The following is a 16705-nucleotide window of genomic DNA, read 5'->3' as shown; positions in this document are numbered from 1 at the left end:
AACACAGTTGATTCACCTCCATCTTGTTTGCCCCGACACATCCCAAAGTAAACATTTTTGTGTACCGGCAACTGAAATAGAAAATTCTACCATTTCTGGACGCCTGTGGAGACCTGCTGTTAATTTTACATTTGGACACTCGCGAAAGTAGTACATTTGCAAAAGATACAAAAACGCGGCAAACTTTGGAAAGTATTCAGGTGAGATTGCTGCTGCCTAATCCACTACAAAGTAAATATGTAAAAATAAATATCGAAACCATAACATGGGCAGCACGGTGGAAGAGGGGTTAGTGCGTCTGCCTCACAATACGAAGTTGCTGAGTAGTCTGGGGTTCAATCCCAGGCTCGGGATCTTTCTGTGTGGAGTTTGCATGTTCTCCCCGTGACTGCGTGGGTTCCCTTCCTCCCACCTCCAAAGACATGCACCTGGGGATAAGTTGATTGGCAACACTAAATTGGCCCTAGTGTGTGAATGTGAGTGTGAATGTTGTCTGTCTATCTGTGTTGGCCCTGCGATGAGGTGGCGACTTGTCCAGGGTGTACCCCGCCTTCCGCCTGATTGTAGCTGAGATAGGCTCCAGCGCCCCCCGCGACCCCAAAAGGGAATAAGCGGTAGAAAATGGATGGATGGATGGATGTCGGGAGAACGACCTGCCATGGCTTTGAACAGGGGATTTCCATAATGTCCACTTTTCTTTGTGCATTTCTGCTCGCTTTTTTCCAGCTCATGGCTCAACAGTAACTGAACGCCATTATGTTTTCCTCCGCTACAAAATGGACCGAAGGTCAAAAAAGGAGTCAGGAAGCATGCGCGTTTATCGCGAGTTTTAAAAAAATTAGCACTGTTATAGAAACATATAGCATACAGTTATTGTGTTAACTTTGACAGGCCTATTTTTTATTGCAATATTTTTTAATCAAAAAGGTTAGTTTCTCTTGTTAAAATTATGTTTTGGGGGGCTAAGCACTGATTAAATTGATTTTAGTTGAGTTGCGATACAATTGTTTTTTGTTAAGAGCTCTGTCACAGAACCAATTCAGCTTATAAGCATGTATTATCATTATTACTATTATGCATATTATATAACATTTACACAGTTATGCTGGTACCATGTGTAAGGCAAAGTAATATTTTAAATAAAATCATTTATATGTCTGTCAGGACATGGAGATTTCCATTCGGGAGCTGAGGACCATTCTAAACAGAGTCATGTGCCGTCGTGAGTTTTTTTAATATTTTCAGTGATGGATTGGTAGCGTAAGACTTGACAATGCATCTGTAGCCTGTTTCCATTGTAGTGTATATAATGTATTTCCTGGAAGGAATGTGTACCTCCACTTATGGTAAGTTTGTTTTGTTTTAGACAAAGATCTGAAGACGGATGGCTTTAGTATGGAATCATGCAGAACCATGGTCAACCTCATGGATGTATCCTCAGGAATGAATACAAAAGCATGTCTACTGTGACTGTGTTAATATGTTAGCGTTGTACTGATTGCTGTTATATACCATAACACCATGTTTTATCAGAAGGATGGAAGTGCTCGTCTGGGGCTGTTGGAGTTCCAGATTCTTTGGAATAAGATCCGAAAGTGGCTGGTTAGTGTTAATGTTAAATGTGCGTGACAAGCATTTTAACTACACTGACCATATGTTTATATTTTATTTACAGCTTGTTTTTAGACAGTTCGATCTTGACAAGTCTGGTGCAATGAGTTCATATGAGATGCGACTGGCTGTGGAGGGAGCAGGTGCAAATGTTCACTCTTTTTTTCATATATTGAATAATTATCTTTATATTACCTTTTATATGATTGTCCCCATCCTTTGCAGGTTTTAAACTAAACAACAAACTGAACCAGATTCTTGTAGCCCGGTATGCAGAGAATGAGATGATTGACTTTGATAACTTCATCTGTTGCCTAGTGAAGCTTGAGGCCATGTTCAGTGAGTGCCAGCCGTCATGTTATTTTACACATGCGGACACATTTTTTTAAGCAATTAACTTATTAATGACATTTTCCACAGGGTCTTTCAAGCAGTTTGACAAAGAGACATCAGGAGTGGCTGAACTGACTCTAACAGAGGTACGTTTTATTTTTACGGTCCTTTTGTATTGTTTAATGTATTTTCTCATTTCTTTCATTTATTTTGAACACAAAAACAAATCTAGCTTCTCCAATACAATATGTTTAAAAAAAAAAAAAAACAATAGTAAAAATAATAACAAAACATGGTGTGTCCAAAAAGGAGCAGGAAGAAGCAATGGCTTATAATGTCCTGCCTCGCCACTCCGATATGATATTAATATTAATCTGATTCTTTATCATCAATACAATACACCATGACCTTTTTTAATATTTGGTCTATAAATACAGGATACATATCATATATAAATATATCCATGAGTCACAATAAACCCAATATCATTTCATCAAATGTAGTTAATATAAATACATTAGAACCTTAAAGAGAAACTGCACTTTTTTTTAAATATTGCCTCTCGTTCACAATCATGAAAGACATGACAAAGAATGGATTTTTTTAAAAGCGTCCCAACTTGTAAATAAAAGTCTGCTTATTCTCTTTTTCGCCCATAAAATCCAACAAATAACCATTCAAAAACCGCCAACGATACTACATTTACATTTTGTGACTTCAATATTAACCAAGTATTAGTGATATTGTTACTATAACCGCTAACGCAGACGAACGATATAGCGACTTCCGTGTCTCCATTTGTTTACATCATCGAGTGGTCTGCTGCTTTCTCGCTTCATTGTTCCCTGTAAGTTTATTCTAGATCATAAATCATGCATCTCACCTGGGCATGAGACATCTGAGTAGGTATTCCGAGAAGTTGGTACACTTTGACAGCGATTTAGGACCCAAAACTGGCAAGGACGACAAGAAAAGACGCGTGTTCCCCCCGACCCCCACCCCCTTTCTTGGTGAGGATTATGAGACATTTTTCATCTAAATGGGAATATATGAACATCCTAGCAGTCTGCATCCTAATGACGGCAGACGTTGCACAGTAAGTGATGTTTTATTAGGTTTGTTGGCTCTCATGAAGTATGCAGTGAGTAATAATCAGTATTGAAGGGAAAACAATGTAAACATTGTGATGCGGTTTTTAAATTAATTCAAGATTCAAGATTGTTTATTGTCATATGCACAGTTAAACAGTTTGCCGTACAATGAAAATCTTACTATGCTAGTCCACCCTTCAACAAGTCACACGGTACTTAGCTAAAATAAAAATACAAATAAAAATGTATATACAAGACACAGTAAGTAACATTACATTATTGCACATTCTGATTGACAGTCAACAGTATAAATATGGAGGTGACCTTGGGTCACAGCAGCAGTTAAAGTGTCTTTAGTGATCAAAGGTGAAAAGTGTCTACAGTGATGGTTCACAGTTCAGGGGTGGTCATGGTAGCTGTCTTTTGTTCAAAAAGATAAAAGTAAAACGGGGGGGTAGCTAGCATTTACAAGTTAGCATTGTCAAGCCTGATAGCCTGTGGGTAGAAACTGTTTGTCAGTCTCGTAGTCCTGGATTTCAGGCTCCTGTATTGTCTGCCTGATGGTAGGAGGCTGAAGAGACTGTGCTGGGGGTGTGTACTGTCCTTTATGATGTTGTGTGCTCTCCTGGTGGCCCTGGTAGAGTACATGTCCTGTAGTGAGGGGAAGGCTGCTCCTGATATGTACTGAGCAGTTTTAATCACTTGCTGGAGTGCGTTCCTGTCCTTAGCAGTGCAGTTTCCATACCAGACCGTGATGGAGCTGGTAAGGACACTCTCAACCGTACTTCTATAGAAGTTGCTGAGAATTTTGGGTGGCATGCCAAATTTTCTCAGCCTTCTTAGAAAGTACAGTCGCTGCTGGGATTTCTTTATTGTTTGTTGGGTGTTGTGATCCCAGGTGAGGTCCTCGCTGATGTGGGTCCCGAGGAATTTAAAGGTTTTCACCCTGTCCACCTTTGTCCCCCCTATGTACAGAGGTGTGTACTGTGCACTCCTTCTCCGTGGGTCAATAATCATCTCCTTGGTCTTGTCTGTGTTCAAGGAGAGATTATTATCCTGACACCAGGCCACCAGTTCCGCTACCTCCCTTCTGTATGCTGCCTCAGCTCCCCCGGTGATCAGTCCGACGACCGTAGTATCATCTGCAAACTTGATGATACTGGTGTTGTTCTGGGAGGCCACACAGTCGTGTGTGAAAAGGGTGTACAATAGGGGCTCAGCACGCAGCCTTGGGGGGTCCCTGTGCTTAGAACCTTTGTGCCTGATATCTGGTTGCCGACTCTGACTGACTGGGGCGGGTTTGTGAGAAAGTTCAGGACCCAGTCACAGAGAGCCGGTGTCAGGCCAACAGTGAGGAGTTTAGCAGTGAGTTTTTGTGGGATGACCGTGTTAAAAGCAGAGCTGTAGTCGATGAATAATAGCCTGGCATAGGTGTCCTTGCCCTCTAAGTGGGTGAGGGTGGTGTGGATGACGGTGTTGATTGCATCTTCAGTGGACCGGTTCTGCCGGTAGGCAAACTGTAGAGGGTCCAGTGTGTCTGGGATGGTCTTCTCGATGTGTGACATGACTATCCTCTCGAAGCACTTCATCACTATTGGGGTGAGTGCAACAGGGCGATAGTCATTCAGACAGGTCACAGTGTTTTTCTTTGGCAGGGGCACGATGGTGGTGGTCTTGAAGGAGGTGGGCACAACAGCTTGTGCTAGTGACAAGTTGTATATGTCAGCAAGTGCGTCAGCCAGCTCTGATGAACAGACCCTCAGGGCCTGGCCAGGGATGTTGTCTGGGCCAGCTGCCTTCCGTGGGTTTGTTCTCCTCAGAACTGTACGTACCTCTGCTGTTGTCACAGTGAGTGGTGAATCCTGCGTGCGCTCCGTGGTTAGAACCCCTCTGTGTTGGTTGGTGTTGAGGACCTCGAAGCGGGCGTAGAACTCATTCAACTCATCTGGCAGTGAGCGTTGGCTGTTTGCGACCCCCCTTGTGGTGGAGTAGAATCCCTCCAGCCTTAGTCTGTATTGTCCCTTGGCCTTGTGGGACAATACTGAATTTACGCAGGTCATATCTGGCCTTCTTGTAGTCCTCAGCGTTGCCTGAGACAAATGCAGTGGAGCGGGCATGTAGCTTGGACCGAACATCACAGTTAATCCAGGGTTTTTGGTTTGGGTATATCTTGTATTGTTTTGTGGGAACAATGTTTTCCACACGTGCTGATGTAGCCAGTTACACTGGAAGCATATTCCTCTATGTCCACAGTACCGTCATCCCTCTGAGCAGCAGTTTTGAACATGTCCCAGTCTGTACCCCCAAAGCAGTCCTGAAGCACTAGTTCAGTGTCTTCATTCCACACTTTAACAGTCTTACTCACTGGGGGGGCTTGCTTTAGGCGCTGTCTGTACGCTGGATATAGAAAAGCTGAGATGTGATCAGATAGTCCAAAGTGTGGTTTGGGTACAGCCTTGTAGGCTCCCCTCACGTTGCAGTATATTTGGTCCAGAGTGTTTTTCTCCCTAGTAGGAAAGTTCACATACTGATGGTATTTCGGGAGGACACTCTTTAGATTGCGGTGGTTAAAATCCCCAGCTACAGTGAACGCAGCATCGGGGTGTGCGGTCTCTTGTTTACTGATGACGTCATGCAGCAGCTTCAGCGCTGTTGTGGAGTCCGCCCGTGGCGGGATGTAAACAGACAGTATAAACACTGCACAGAACTCCCTTGGCAGGTAAAATGGTCTGCATTTCACCATCAAAAACTCAATTTTGTCCGAGCAGTGTCTTTCAACCACCTGTACGTCCGAGCACCAGCTGTTACTCACGTAAACACAGACGCCACCGCCTCTCGCCTTTTTTGAAGCCATTGTCCAGTCTCCACGGTAGACTGAGTGCGTTGCTAGCTGGATAGCAAAGTCTGGGATGTTGTCCGAAAGCCAGGTTTCCGTGAAAATAAGAGCACAGCATTCTCTCAGTTCACGCTGGGATGTAATCCTGGTTCTCAGCTCATCCAGCCTGTTGTCAAGCGAGCGCACGTTAGCTTGCAGCAGGCTAGGTAGTGGTGGTCGTGTAGCTCTAGCCTTTAGCCTAGCATATATCCCCGCTCTCTTGCCCCGCCGCTTTGTTGTTGTTGTTTTGGTGTGGCTGTGGTTAGCGGGGTCTCGTCGTAGCAGAAAGTTGAAGTCCGTCAGGCTATAAGTGAGCTCATGGTGAGCTTTTCCGACGTCCAGAATTGCATCTCTGTTGCGTGCAAAAACTTTGCATTTAGGATGCAAATTAGGACTATAATAAATAAAAAACGTAGTTGTTGTCGGGAGGACGATGCAAAGACGTCAGCCACGGGGGGCGCCATTTTGCAAGTGCACCGCATATGCTTAAAATGATCAAAATGATCAAAATATCAAATCAAAATATTAAAAGTTATTATAGATGTGCCTGTTACTACATTACATATATATTTACATCATTTATATAAAACCTTAATGGAGGTGTTAGAATGTTTTTTTAAGGGCTTTATAGGCAGAATTGTGCGCCTCCATTATAAGTGAACTTTTGATCGCATTTATTTAATATTGAGAATGCAAAAAAAATAAAAATAGCATCCATCGTCATGTCTTTCATGATTGTGAATAGGCAACATTCCCCAAAAAAGTGCAGTTCCCCTTTAACATTTTGTTTCCTCCTCCTTGTGCCTATCCCCTATCAAAAACATGTTTTCATATTTATTTTTATATTTAATTATCATATAATTACTTTTAACTGTTTCTGTAACTCACAAACAATTTTAGTCGGAGGTCATACAATATTGTATTCAAAGCGTCTTGCCTAACCTTAATCCTAAAATTGACAGTTTAAAAGTGCTTCGGGTAACCCTTACTTGTCATTTGTGTGTTAGTATTTTAAATGCTAATGAAAGGCCATTATGTGCTTTAACCACTTTTTACATACACACTGTAATTCTGCACATGGCCAACATCCAGCAGCAATGGAAAATTAAGGACACAGTAATATACTGTAAAACATGATTCTGGAATACATCTACATTCGTAGAATTTAAATTCAGCTTCCTTCAATTCAAACTACGATTACAGTTATACTTCCTGTAGATTAGATTAGATAGTACTTTATTAATCCCCAAGGGGAAGTTGTATGAAACCTCAATTCAAATTCATGGAATTGAATTGGAATCCCCAGTGTAATTCAGAAAGTTGCACAAACCTGCTCTCAACAGCGGAACAAATACATGCGGAAGATAATAGAGCTTTTTCACATTTGGTCATAAACAGACATATTACTGCTTTAACAATAAAAATGTCACTTTTTTCGCATAACATTTAATAATACCCTGCAACACTTACACCCAACGTTTCTCACTTTATCCCTCTCAAATCTCATTGCTAGTGGCTCTACATGACTATGTGTGGTTGAAGACAACTGTACACCTACCAGGTGAAGGACGGCAGACTCAGCGCCCTGCAGACTACCATGATTGTTTTAACGCTCAGCCTTGATAATCTAGTAACATTTCTCACTTAAGCATACCCAAAGTAGCAAAGAAGCTGTATACACACACACACATCCTTAAAGTCCTTTCAGGCCAGGTGTCTCCCAACAGACACTTAGAATCTATGCAAACCTAAAGTATGCAGCTTAACTGTCACTTATGTCCTGCACGAGTAATATGTATAGCCACAGAATCTCAAGTTATTTGCATGGTGATAGCTAATAACATTCTATGTTTTGGGTTGGTGATCTTTAAAAAGCCTGCTAAATAAAATGTATTGAAACTTTATGTAGGGCTTTAAATAGTGACTGTATGGGTTCTACTAACCAATATCATGTACTCATGTTAAGTTTTACCAACTCATTTGACATTTCTTTTTTTTCCAGCAGTGTTAATTCAAGTTTTCATCAGTAGATGGCAGTACAGACTTGATCTTGTGATTTATTCTGTATTAATAGGTTTTTTCTGTTCTGAAAACAAGCAGCTAATGTATGAAGTTTGACCTTAAGGTTTCATTTTGCACTGATTTTTTTTAGTTGAAGCTGCTAGCAAAGATGCCTCACATTGAGAAACACTGTCGCTAATATTCACAGGGATCTCAATATTGAATGCCTTATACCTGTCATTACCTATTAAAAATGTGCCAGTTGTGTTTTGTGTTGAGAATGTGTGTTGTGCCTTCAATAAATATTACCATTAACATCACTCTTTTTCAAGTTTGTTCATTGTGTTCATCATAACATTAAGTTGACCTACATGCATTTACGGTAAAGGCCATATTTATTGTAAGCACAGAGAGCAGTGTCAACAAAACTTCAGCCTGTTACCATACTTACAGTTATGTAATTCACAAAATGACTGACAAGTGGAGAAATTGGTCTTTCAAACAAAAGAATTTGCGATTGCCAACACCTTTGAGTAGTCCCCTTCCAATTTACGTAAATGTGTGGGTAAGGGGACCTTAATCCTTGTTCCTGTCGGGTTCCCGTTTTCCTCGAGCAGAACGACATTATTTGAATCAAAGCGTGGAGTCATTGGTTTTCCGGGCATTTTGTGACCGACGATAAGCGCTGCCTTCTTCTGTCCTTTAATGGCCAGCAATACTTTATCTCCAACTTTTCCGATACCATTCTTGGTGTAGACATGGATCACTCTTGGCGGCCGACGGTATCCTGTACTTCCAAGTGTGCTGTTGTCCACAACTCTCACTCTGGTCATCTTCTGAATGGCAGCTGCCACAGCAGACAGACTATAAGGACAAACACATTTAAGAGAGTTTATAGGACAGGATGCTGGGACAATAGTCACAATTCTATTACATTTTGGCTTACTTGATTATTTAAAACATTTGTATTCCTTCTTTTTTCTTAACACTGTACAAACTACAGTAGCCTTGTGCAATAATTAACTCATGTCCTTAATATTTTATTGATAACACTTTTTTTTCCTTCATCACTGCTTAATCTATATCCACCATTTTTTGTGAATTATGTGTCTATCAATTTTTTCACTCCTGGATCTATTTTTCTTAATATCTACTTTTTAAATTATATTTATTTCAATTAATTCTTATTCTTTCTATCTACTCTTACGTTATTGTATATACTTTTTACTTGTATTTCTTAATTTTACTTAAACATTGCACAAGCTATACCAGGGGTGTCAAACTCATTTTCATTGAGAGCCACATGGCAAGTTACGGCTGCCCTCAGAGGGCCGCTTGTAACAGTGAATAATATATAAATTGCCCCATGATATTACACAATTATATATTTTTTTACATACACTAAAAATATATATGTAGATTTTACAGTATAAAAACTGACGGCTCATTTGCCAAAATTTTACGAAAAAATGTAAGATTTTTTTCCAGCATATACTGTAAATGGAAAAACCGTACCACAGCTTTCACTGTAAAATCTGATTGTTTTACTGTGCATGGAAAAACGTTACCAGTTTTGTTTTTACCGTAAAAATGTTAACAGTGCACAATTTTATAGATAACTTGCTTTAAAATTACGAGTCAAGGCGATATTTAAGTACTTATTTTAATTTTAACGTCAAAAATGTTTGAAATGTAATATTAGCTCAAATTAAAAATGTTATATTCCTTGCAGTACATTATTATTTTCTATCAAAATAGAAAGTTGAATACATTTAGTGAAAAAAGACTAATTCCAGGCTTTCGTGGGCCACATCTGGTACATTACTATTTAATCTTAGCTGGGCACACCCTACAACTACCTCTAAGGGTCCCTGCACCCCACTGTATGTATGTTTTTAGTTTGCCTTTTTTTTTTTTTGGCCCACCCTTATGTTATTAATTTCTCTGCCTACATTAAAGAAAAAGCATCAATCTATGTCTTGACAAAAAAAAACAATGACTTGTGTGTTGTTTGGGAACAGTTGGTAGTGGTTATGTGCAGTAAAACTTCTAATGATTCAACTTAATGTGTGTTCCTAAATGTGTGTTGAACGTCTAAAATGAAGAGATCAGTTATGATTTTGGTTTAGAGCAAACAACTAAAAACTAAGGTTGTGGGCATTGTTTTCTCCAAATGTATACATTTGTCTATATAAAGACAAGGACACACGTTATTGTGGACTTCCTGCACGTCATTCATCACTAAAGGAAACATCTAATCTGCAGGAGAGAATCCCTCTACCATTTTCAAGTAAGTTTTTTTTTTTTTTGAGTGGTCAGCTTGAAGCATCCTTCTGTCTCTGACTCCCTTGTCGCCATGTGACATGAGTGCGTGATTGTTATGATTTTGCTTCCTGGTTTTGATGACCCGCTTTATCTTGCCTCTGATTGGCCAGTCCGTAATATTTCGCCCTAGCCTTAGCCAATTGTAACTCAACATACGAACACCAACCAATCATGGATTTTCTCCGTATGTATGGATGGATGTTCTCATTCATCCAGGTCATTGTATTTTCTCCTTATTTTTTTGGCCTGGATTCACAGTCCATTTTCTCTTTTTGCAGCTTGTAGCGTTGATGTAAGCTACTTCGCTACATGGAACTAAAAATAGCTAAGCTACTCGTTAAAAAAGTAGCAAAGCTACTGGAAAATGTAGTCAAGCTACGTAGCTTAGCTACATGTAGCGTGTTACTGCCCATCACTGCCTGCATTAATTATTGAGTGCAGTGGTTCTAAAACTTTTTTCACCAAGTACCATATCAGAAAAAAACTTGAGTTTGACACGTGTGCTGTATACTGTACTTTTTTTTCTTGTAACTCATTTGCTTTTTAGTATTTATTTCTTCTTCACATACTCCATTCTTTTCTCTTTAATTATGTTTGAGTAGTGTATATAGTATAACAATATAAACACTTTGGAAAGCTATGCAACACACAATGTAAGTTGTGCATATGCTGGTGCACAATCAAAATGACATTAATGTTAAAATACTCTTGATGGAATAAAATTACAACAAAAAAGTCACTATAACTCACAGTGCATTCAGAAAGTATTCACGGAGCTTAACTTTTTCCACATTTTGTTATGTTAGTCTTATTCCAAAATGAAATAAATTAATTTTTATCCTCAAAATTCTAAAATGTTATGTTTAGCAAATGTATTAAAACTATCAAATCACATGTACTGTACATAAGTATTCACAGCCTTTGTTCAATACCTTGTTGATGCACATTTGGCAGCAATTACAGGTTTTCATCCAGGGTGTGTCTGGAGATTGTGGTGTTCCTATTTATTCATATCTATCCTGACTAGTCTCCCACTTTCTGCAGCTGAAAAACATCCCCACAGCATGATGCTGCCACCACCATGCTTCACTGTAGTGATGGTATTGGCCTGGTGAAGAGCAGTACCTGGTTTCTTCCTCAAACATGACACCTTGCATTCACGCCAAAAAGATACATTTTTGTCTCATCAAGCTAGGTGCATGTTGGCAAACGTTTTACTAAGAAATGGCTTTTCTCTTGACAATATACCATATAGGCCTGATTAGTGGATTTCTGTAGAGATAGTTGTCCTTCGGGATGGTTCTCCTCTCTCCACAGAGGAATGCTGTAGCTCTGACAGAGTGACCATCAGGTTTTTGGTCACCTCCCTGACTAGACTCAGATGAATGCAGCAATGTACAGAGACATCTTGGATGAAAACCAACGCTTCCCATTTAATCTGATGGACCTTGAGAGGTGCTGCAAAGAAGAATGGGTGAAACTGCCCAAAGATAGGCTTGCCACGATTGTGGCATCATATTCAAAACGATTTGAGACTGTAATTGATGCCAAAGGTACATCAACAAAGTATTGAGCAAAGGCTGTGAATACTTACAGTATGTGCATGTCATTTATTGGTTTTTAAGTTTTAATGCCTCAGTAGAAGCATTCAAGTCCCATCTTAAAACTAATTTGTATACACTAGCCTTTAAATAGAACCCCCTTTTAGACCAGTTGATCTGCTGTCTTTTTTCTGCTCTGCCCTCCTCTCCTGCGTGGAGAGGTTATTAGGTGACCACATTGTAAATAAAAATTATCGTGGCTCACACTCATATTTATATATTAAATAATGTAAATAATTCAATGTATATACTCTGATGATTAACTTGTGTGATGACTGTATTATGCTGATAATATATATGTATACCATGAATTGATTAACGTGGACACAGACTTAAACAAGTTGAAAAACTTATTTGGGTGATACCATTCAGTGGTCAATTGTACAGAATATGTACTGTCCTGTGCAATCTACGGTACTAATAAAAGTCTCAATCAATCAATCAACATATGATTCGCTAGCTGTTTAAAATCAGGACCCGGGGTGGACCACTCCTCTGCATCTGCGGTCCCCTCCAAGGTTTCTCATTGTATCCCATTAGGTTGAGTTTTTTCTTGCCCTGATGCGGGATGTCGTTGTGGGTTGTGCAGCCCTTTGAGACACTTGTGATTTAGGGCTATATAAATAAACTTTGATTGATTGATTGATTGAAACTTTTATTAGTAGATTGCACAGTACAGTACATATTCCGTTCAATTGACCACTAAATGGTAACACTCGAATACGTTTTTCAACTTGTTTAAGTCGGAGTCCACTAGTGATGGGTCCAGCAACATAGAGCAAAACCCTGTGTCGGTGCGCGTACCGCTTTTAGAAAGTCACGTGACCGATCATGAGCTGTTCCGGTCACATGACCGATACGCAAACTGTGTCGCACTGACGCCTCCTCTGTGCCCTGTGAGCGGGTCTTTTCAACAGCCGGAGAAATAATAACTAAGAAGAGAAATCGTCTAAAATTTAATACGTTGGAAAAACTGTTTAAAAAAAAAAATAAAAATGTGTAAAATAAAAAAAATAAAAAAATCCCAGTCCACAAGCATCCTCATTCACAACACGTTCTCTTAGATTTCCATGTTATGATACATGTTCACATTATTTATTGACTGTATCTAAAAAAGATAAAAATATATTTTTATTTAAATGAAGATATGAAATAATCCTAAATGAAATACAATGACTTATTACAATATTATTGTATATACTAGGTCATAAAATCAGTGTCAGTTGAGTCGGTCCATAGGTTGCCTGTAGGGATTTTTAATGTCCAGCAGATGTCAGTATTTAGTGACACAGTATCAATACAGTTTTGCAATGTGTCGAAACGCTTCATGACGCCTCATCAACCCATCACTAGGGCCCACGTTAATCAATTCATGGTATTCATTGATTGAATAAAATTGATAAAATAAGAAGAAAAACATTTTCACATGGTCAATATAGGGTATTTTGTGTAGATTTTTTTGGACAGAAATGAGTAAGGTTGTAACATAAACAAAATGTGGAAACAGTGAAGCGCTGTGAATACTTTCCGGATGCACTGTCAACGAAATGCGAATTTGTAAAATTACCAGAATACTTACCTGAATGTCTTCCGCTGCATTAAGCACGCATTTTCCACGATGATCCCCGAGAGCGACTTTGAAAACAAATGCCTCGCCATCACTACCAGAAATACTGTTTAGGAGGGAACAAGAACAATGTTAGCAGATCATCCAAGTATGTGGCTAATGCTGTGCTGTAGTCAGCGCTCGCGAATTTGGCGTGTACACAGTCTAGATAACCATCCAACTAATTTCACGGACAATTAAAACGTAACTAAATCCGATTGTGAACAGCCCAATGTTGCGTTTATGGGAATATAGTTAGAATAGCGTTACCCTTCTCGCTCGGCCCATGCCAAAGTCAAACTCGTGACGTCACTATTAAGCGCCCAGCACGAGCTCGCGGAGAAATGTATAAAAACGCGTATAATGTTGCAACCACACACCCTTTGTCTTCCTCTGGTTACTAAAACGTTGAATTTATTGCCACCAGTTATATGGACTGTACGGCTCAACTATTTTTTTTTAATCAAAAACGTATAGTAAATAACGCCATACGCATGCGCGTTGAGCCAACATAGAAATTGGCAGAGTAGAAACGAGTGCGCCGCTAAACCCGCATGCGAAGTTGTGCTGGAGCTCTAGAAGACGAATATCTTTACGTCTCACCCTCAAAACATGATTAGCGTCGCCGCCCGCTGGACTGCTGCTCAGTCTTGAGAGTTGTCCAACCGGCTGTCAGACAAACGTATTAGTCACAACGCTGACAAGTGTGACATTGTGAACAGCTTCATATCGGACCATTTGTTCAACTTTATTTAACTGTTTAATCTGTACGGTGTAGGATGGGAGGTTTTTGTTTGTTTTTTTTTTTTACTTTTTATTTTTAAACACTAATTCGATGTAGTTCGTTGGTCTCCACCTGTCTTATGCTACACCAAGCAGCTAATAGCTAGCGTCAACGTTATGGTTGATTGCTAACATTGACAAAGTTGACAGTTTTCGCCACAACTTACCCACTTTTGGAAGGTAAGTTTACCGGTCTGGAGTTTTGTTCGTTGACGCCGCTTTCCCAGATATTTTTTAGAGTTAGAAATTGAAGGTGTCCGTCTCGTTCTTCGTTGTGAAGTTTACGAATCGCAGAACAATAAGTAAAACTGAGTGCACTGATACTGTTAGCGTTAGCGGCTGGCTAACTGATACCACATAGGCGCACAAAGATGTTTTAATTCTAATGTTGTTGTTGTAGTTTTTAGCCACAATAGTTAATTAGATCAGATATAATTAAACTAGTATCGTGAATCCACACTTGAATTAATTTATATTCAGTTTCAGTTTATTTCGAACATGCACACGATACAATGTAATGCATCACACAATCCCAGTTGTTTCATTACAGCACGTCCGAAAAGGAGTCGGAAGAAGCAGAGCTAATTTAATCTCACCCCTTTTCATACCATAGCAATTTTATCCAATGTCCTTGTTCTCTGTAACAGAACAGTGAACACATAAATAAATAATATAACATATAGTAAGCATACATATATCAAATACATAATTAATATTTGTCTCAATTAAAAAAGGAAAAATAGGCTTCAAGATGTTCATCATAATTCTTGTTCTGTGTACTTTGTGAACACTTGTAGTTTGAACAGTCTCTTAAATGGAATCATATTGGTGCTTTGTTTGATTTCTTTGGTTAATCCATTCCATAATTGAATTCCACATACTGATATATAATAAAGGTTTTAGTGTTGTACGAGCATACAAATGTTTTAAAATAGATTTTCCTCTTTGGTTATATTTCTCCTCTTTTGTTGAGAAGAATTGTTGTAAATTCTTGGGTAGCAGGATATAGTTTGCTTTGTACATATTTTTAGCTGTTTGCAAATGCACCATATCTTTGAATTTCAATAATTGTCATTTAATAAAGGGTTGGTATGTTCTCTATATCCAATGTTATGTATTATTCTAATTGATCTTTTTTGTAACACAGATAGTGAGGGAAGCGCACATTTGTAGTTGTTTCCCCATATTTCTGCACAATAACTCGTTAATTAGATCAGCTATATTAAAACTATTACTGTGAATCCACACTTGAATTAATTGGTTTTATAGGAAACCAATCATAATGACGTGCTGATGACACTGACTTCCTTGTTTTGTCAGCTGATAAAGTTTGCGTGTGTTTGGAGGCACTGTACAGATACTGCTTTTAAGGTAATGCAGCTATTCTCTCTGAGTCTATCTGGAGGAATTCGACCCATATCAAATCACCAATTCACATGTCTGACAACTTGACGTTAGCAATGTAATCCTGAGACAACCTCCTGACATTGCTCCCCCCTTGTCACAATACTAACTGCATTGTAATAGATGTAGGAGTGGATCTGCTTAAGTCTCTTTAAAGATGGTGACGGAGACTGCTTAGCAGGCTAAAGTGTGCCACGAGATTCAGGACGTGCAGCCGTGGCGATGAAGGCACAGTGGGCTGTGCTGTGTCCTCCTTGGGCTCACATCGGCCCATTTGAACCCTGCGGTCTCTATTGGTTTATTGTTGCAACTCTGGCTGCATCTTGCTCCAGTGATGTCACAGAATTCCAGGGAGCGCATAAACGACTTAGTGTTAGGGTAGAAGAGCAGCATCACAAATGCTCCTAATAGTGAGTGGGTCGAAGGGCAAATATCAAGGAGTGCAACTGAGTAAATACATGTGCCAGCACTCTCCAGCAGGCATGTGTTGTGTTTTGCCCTTACAAAAAATATGGGCCCCTCAAACTGATAACCAAAGTATACACATCTACTTTCTATTAAACCGATGGCCGTCTTCAACCACATAAATATTTCTAGATTGTGTAATCCGTCTACAAGTGTTCTTGTGCTGTTTTCCATGTTCTGCTCCTTATCTTGTTCAGGATCATGGGGAAGCTGGAGCCTTTCAGAGATGACAGGGTGAAAGGCAGTGTACACCATGGACAGGTCACAAAAGTCAATCACAGGGCACATATAAGACAGCCTCACATTCACACTTACTGTATGCACAAAATAAAGACACCAGTTAACCTTACATTCATGCTTTTGGGCTGTGGACAGGGAATCAGAGTATCCAGAGAAACCCAAAATGATATTCCAGATTTTACTTGGAGCCAGTGCAGGGAGGCTAGTACAGGAGAAATGTCGCGTCTCCTAGTTCTTGTCAGCACACGTGCCTCAGCAGGACGGTTGGTAGGTGAGTTCCTAGAGACTTGTTCCAGCAGCTGTAATCCGACTTTGCCATTACAAAAACCCTCACCTATCATCTGGTATAACATTTGATCATAGTTTTTAT

At 39.6% G+C, this 16705-nt stretch overlaps 3 protein-coding genes across 7 annotated transcripts in view; 2 read left to right on the top strand and 1 right to left on the bottom strand.

The window, feature by feature from the left end:
* Nucleotides 1-8231, top strand: part of capn1a (calpain 1, (mu/I) large subunit a) — a 31266-nt gene extending 23035 nt beyond the window's left edge. For both annotated transcript variants that reach the window (XM_061959970.2, XM_061959962.1), the window contains 7 exons: nt 1165-1222; nt 1367-1431; nt 1534-1602; nt 1676-1754; nt 1837-1950; nt 2032-2090; nt 7424-8231. In XM_061959970.2, coding sequence (XP_061815954.1) covers nt 1165-1222; nt 1367-1431; nt 1534-1602; nt 1676-1754; nt 1837-1950; nt 2032-2090; nt 7424-7450 — 471 coding nt within the window. In that variant the 3' untranslated portion in view covers nt 7451-8231. The remainder of the gene's footprint in view (nt 1-1164; nt 1223-1366; nt 1432-1533; nt 1603-1675; nt 1755-1836; nt 1951-2031; nt 2091-7423) is intronic.
* Nucleotide 8232: 1 nt separating this feature from the next.
* On the bottom strand, nt 8233-13947 carry mrpl14 (mitochondrial ribosomal protein L14). Of its 2 annotated transcripts, none has more exons than XM_061959993.1 (3): nt 13824-13947; nt 13417-13510; nt 8233-8775 (listed from the first exon to the last, which is right to left on the bottom strand). In XM_061959993.1, exons 2-3 carry the CDS (start codon nt 13494-13496, stop codon nt 8409-8411), a joined length of 447 nt encoding a protein of 148 aa, XP_061815977.1. In that variant the 5' UTR covers nt 13497-13510; nt 13824-13947; the 3' UTR covers nt 8233-8408. The 2 variants fall into 2 exon arrangements, with proteins under 2 accessions (XP_061815977.1, XP_061815968.1); XM_061959984.2 differs by having other exon boundaries at nt 13714-13877.
* Nucleotides 13874-16705, top strand: part of LOC133606235 (CSC1-like protein 2) — a 24541-nt gene continuing 21709 nt past the window's right edge. Inside the window, exon 1 of one of the 3 annotated variants that reach the window (XM_061959936.1) lies at nt 13874-14406. The gene's annotated coding sequence lies outside the window, so the exon portion shown is untranslated. The remainder of the gene's footprint in view (nt 14407-16705) is intronic. The other 2 variants (XM_061959946.2, XM_061959926.1) reach the window with 2 other exon arrangements.

Source organism: Nerophis lumbriciformis, linkage group LG02 (assembly GCF_033978685.3).
Source record: "Nerophis lumbriciformis linkage group LG02, RoL_Nlum_v2.1, whole genome shotgun sequence".
NCBI classification, from domain to species: Eukaryota; Metazoa; Chordata; class Actinopteri; order Syngnathiformes; family Syngnathidae; genus Nerophis; species Nerophis lumbriciformis.
The sequence above is the reverse complement of the archived record's forward strand: the minus strand, read 5'-3'. Positions and strand labels throughout refer to the sequence as shown.

Coding starts and splice junctions, on each gene's coding strand:
- mrpl14 (XM_061959993.1), bottom strand. CDS start 13,496: ATGGCGAGGCATTTGTTTTCAAAGTCGCTCTCGGGGATCATCGTGGAA. Junction 8,776..13,416: donor ATGCAGCGGAAGACATTCAG/GTAAGTATTCTG, acceptor TTGTCCTTATAG/TCTGTCTGCTGTGGCAGCTG.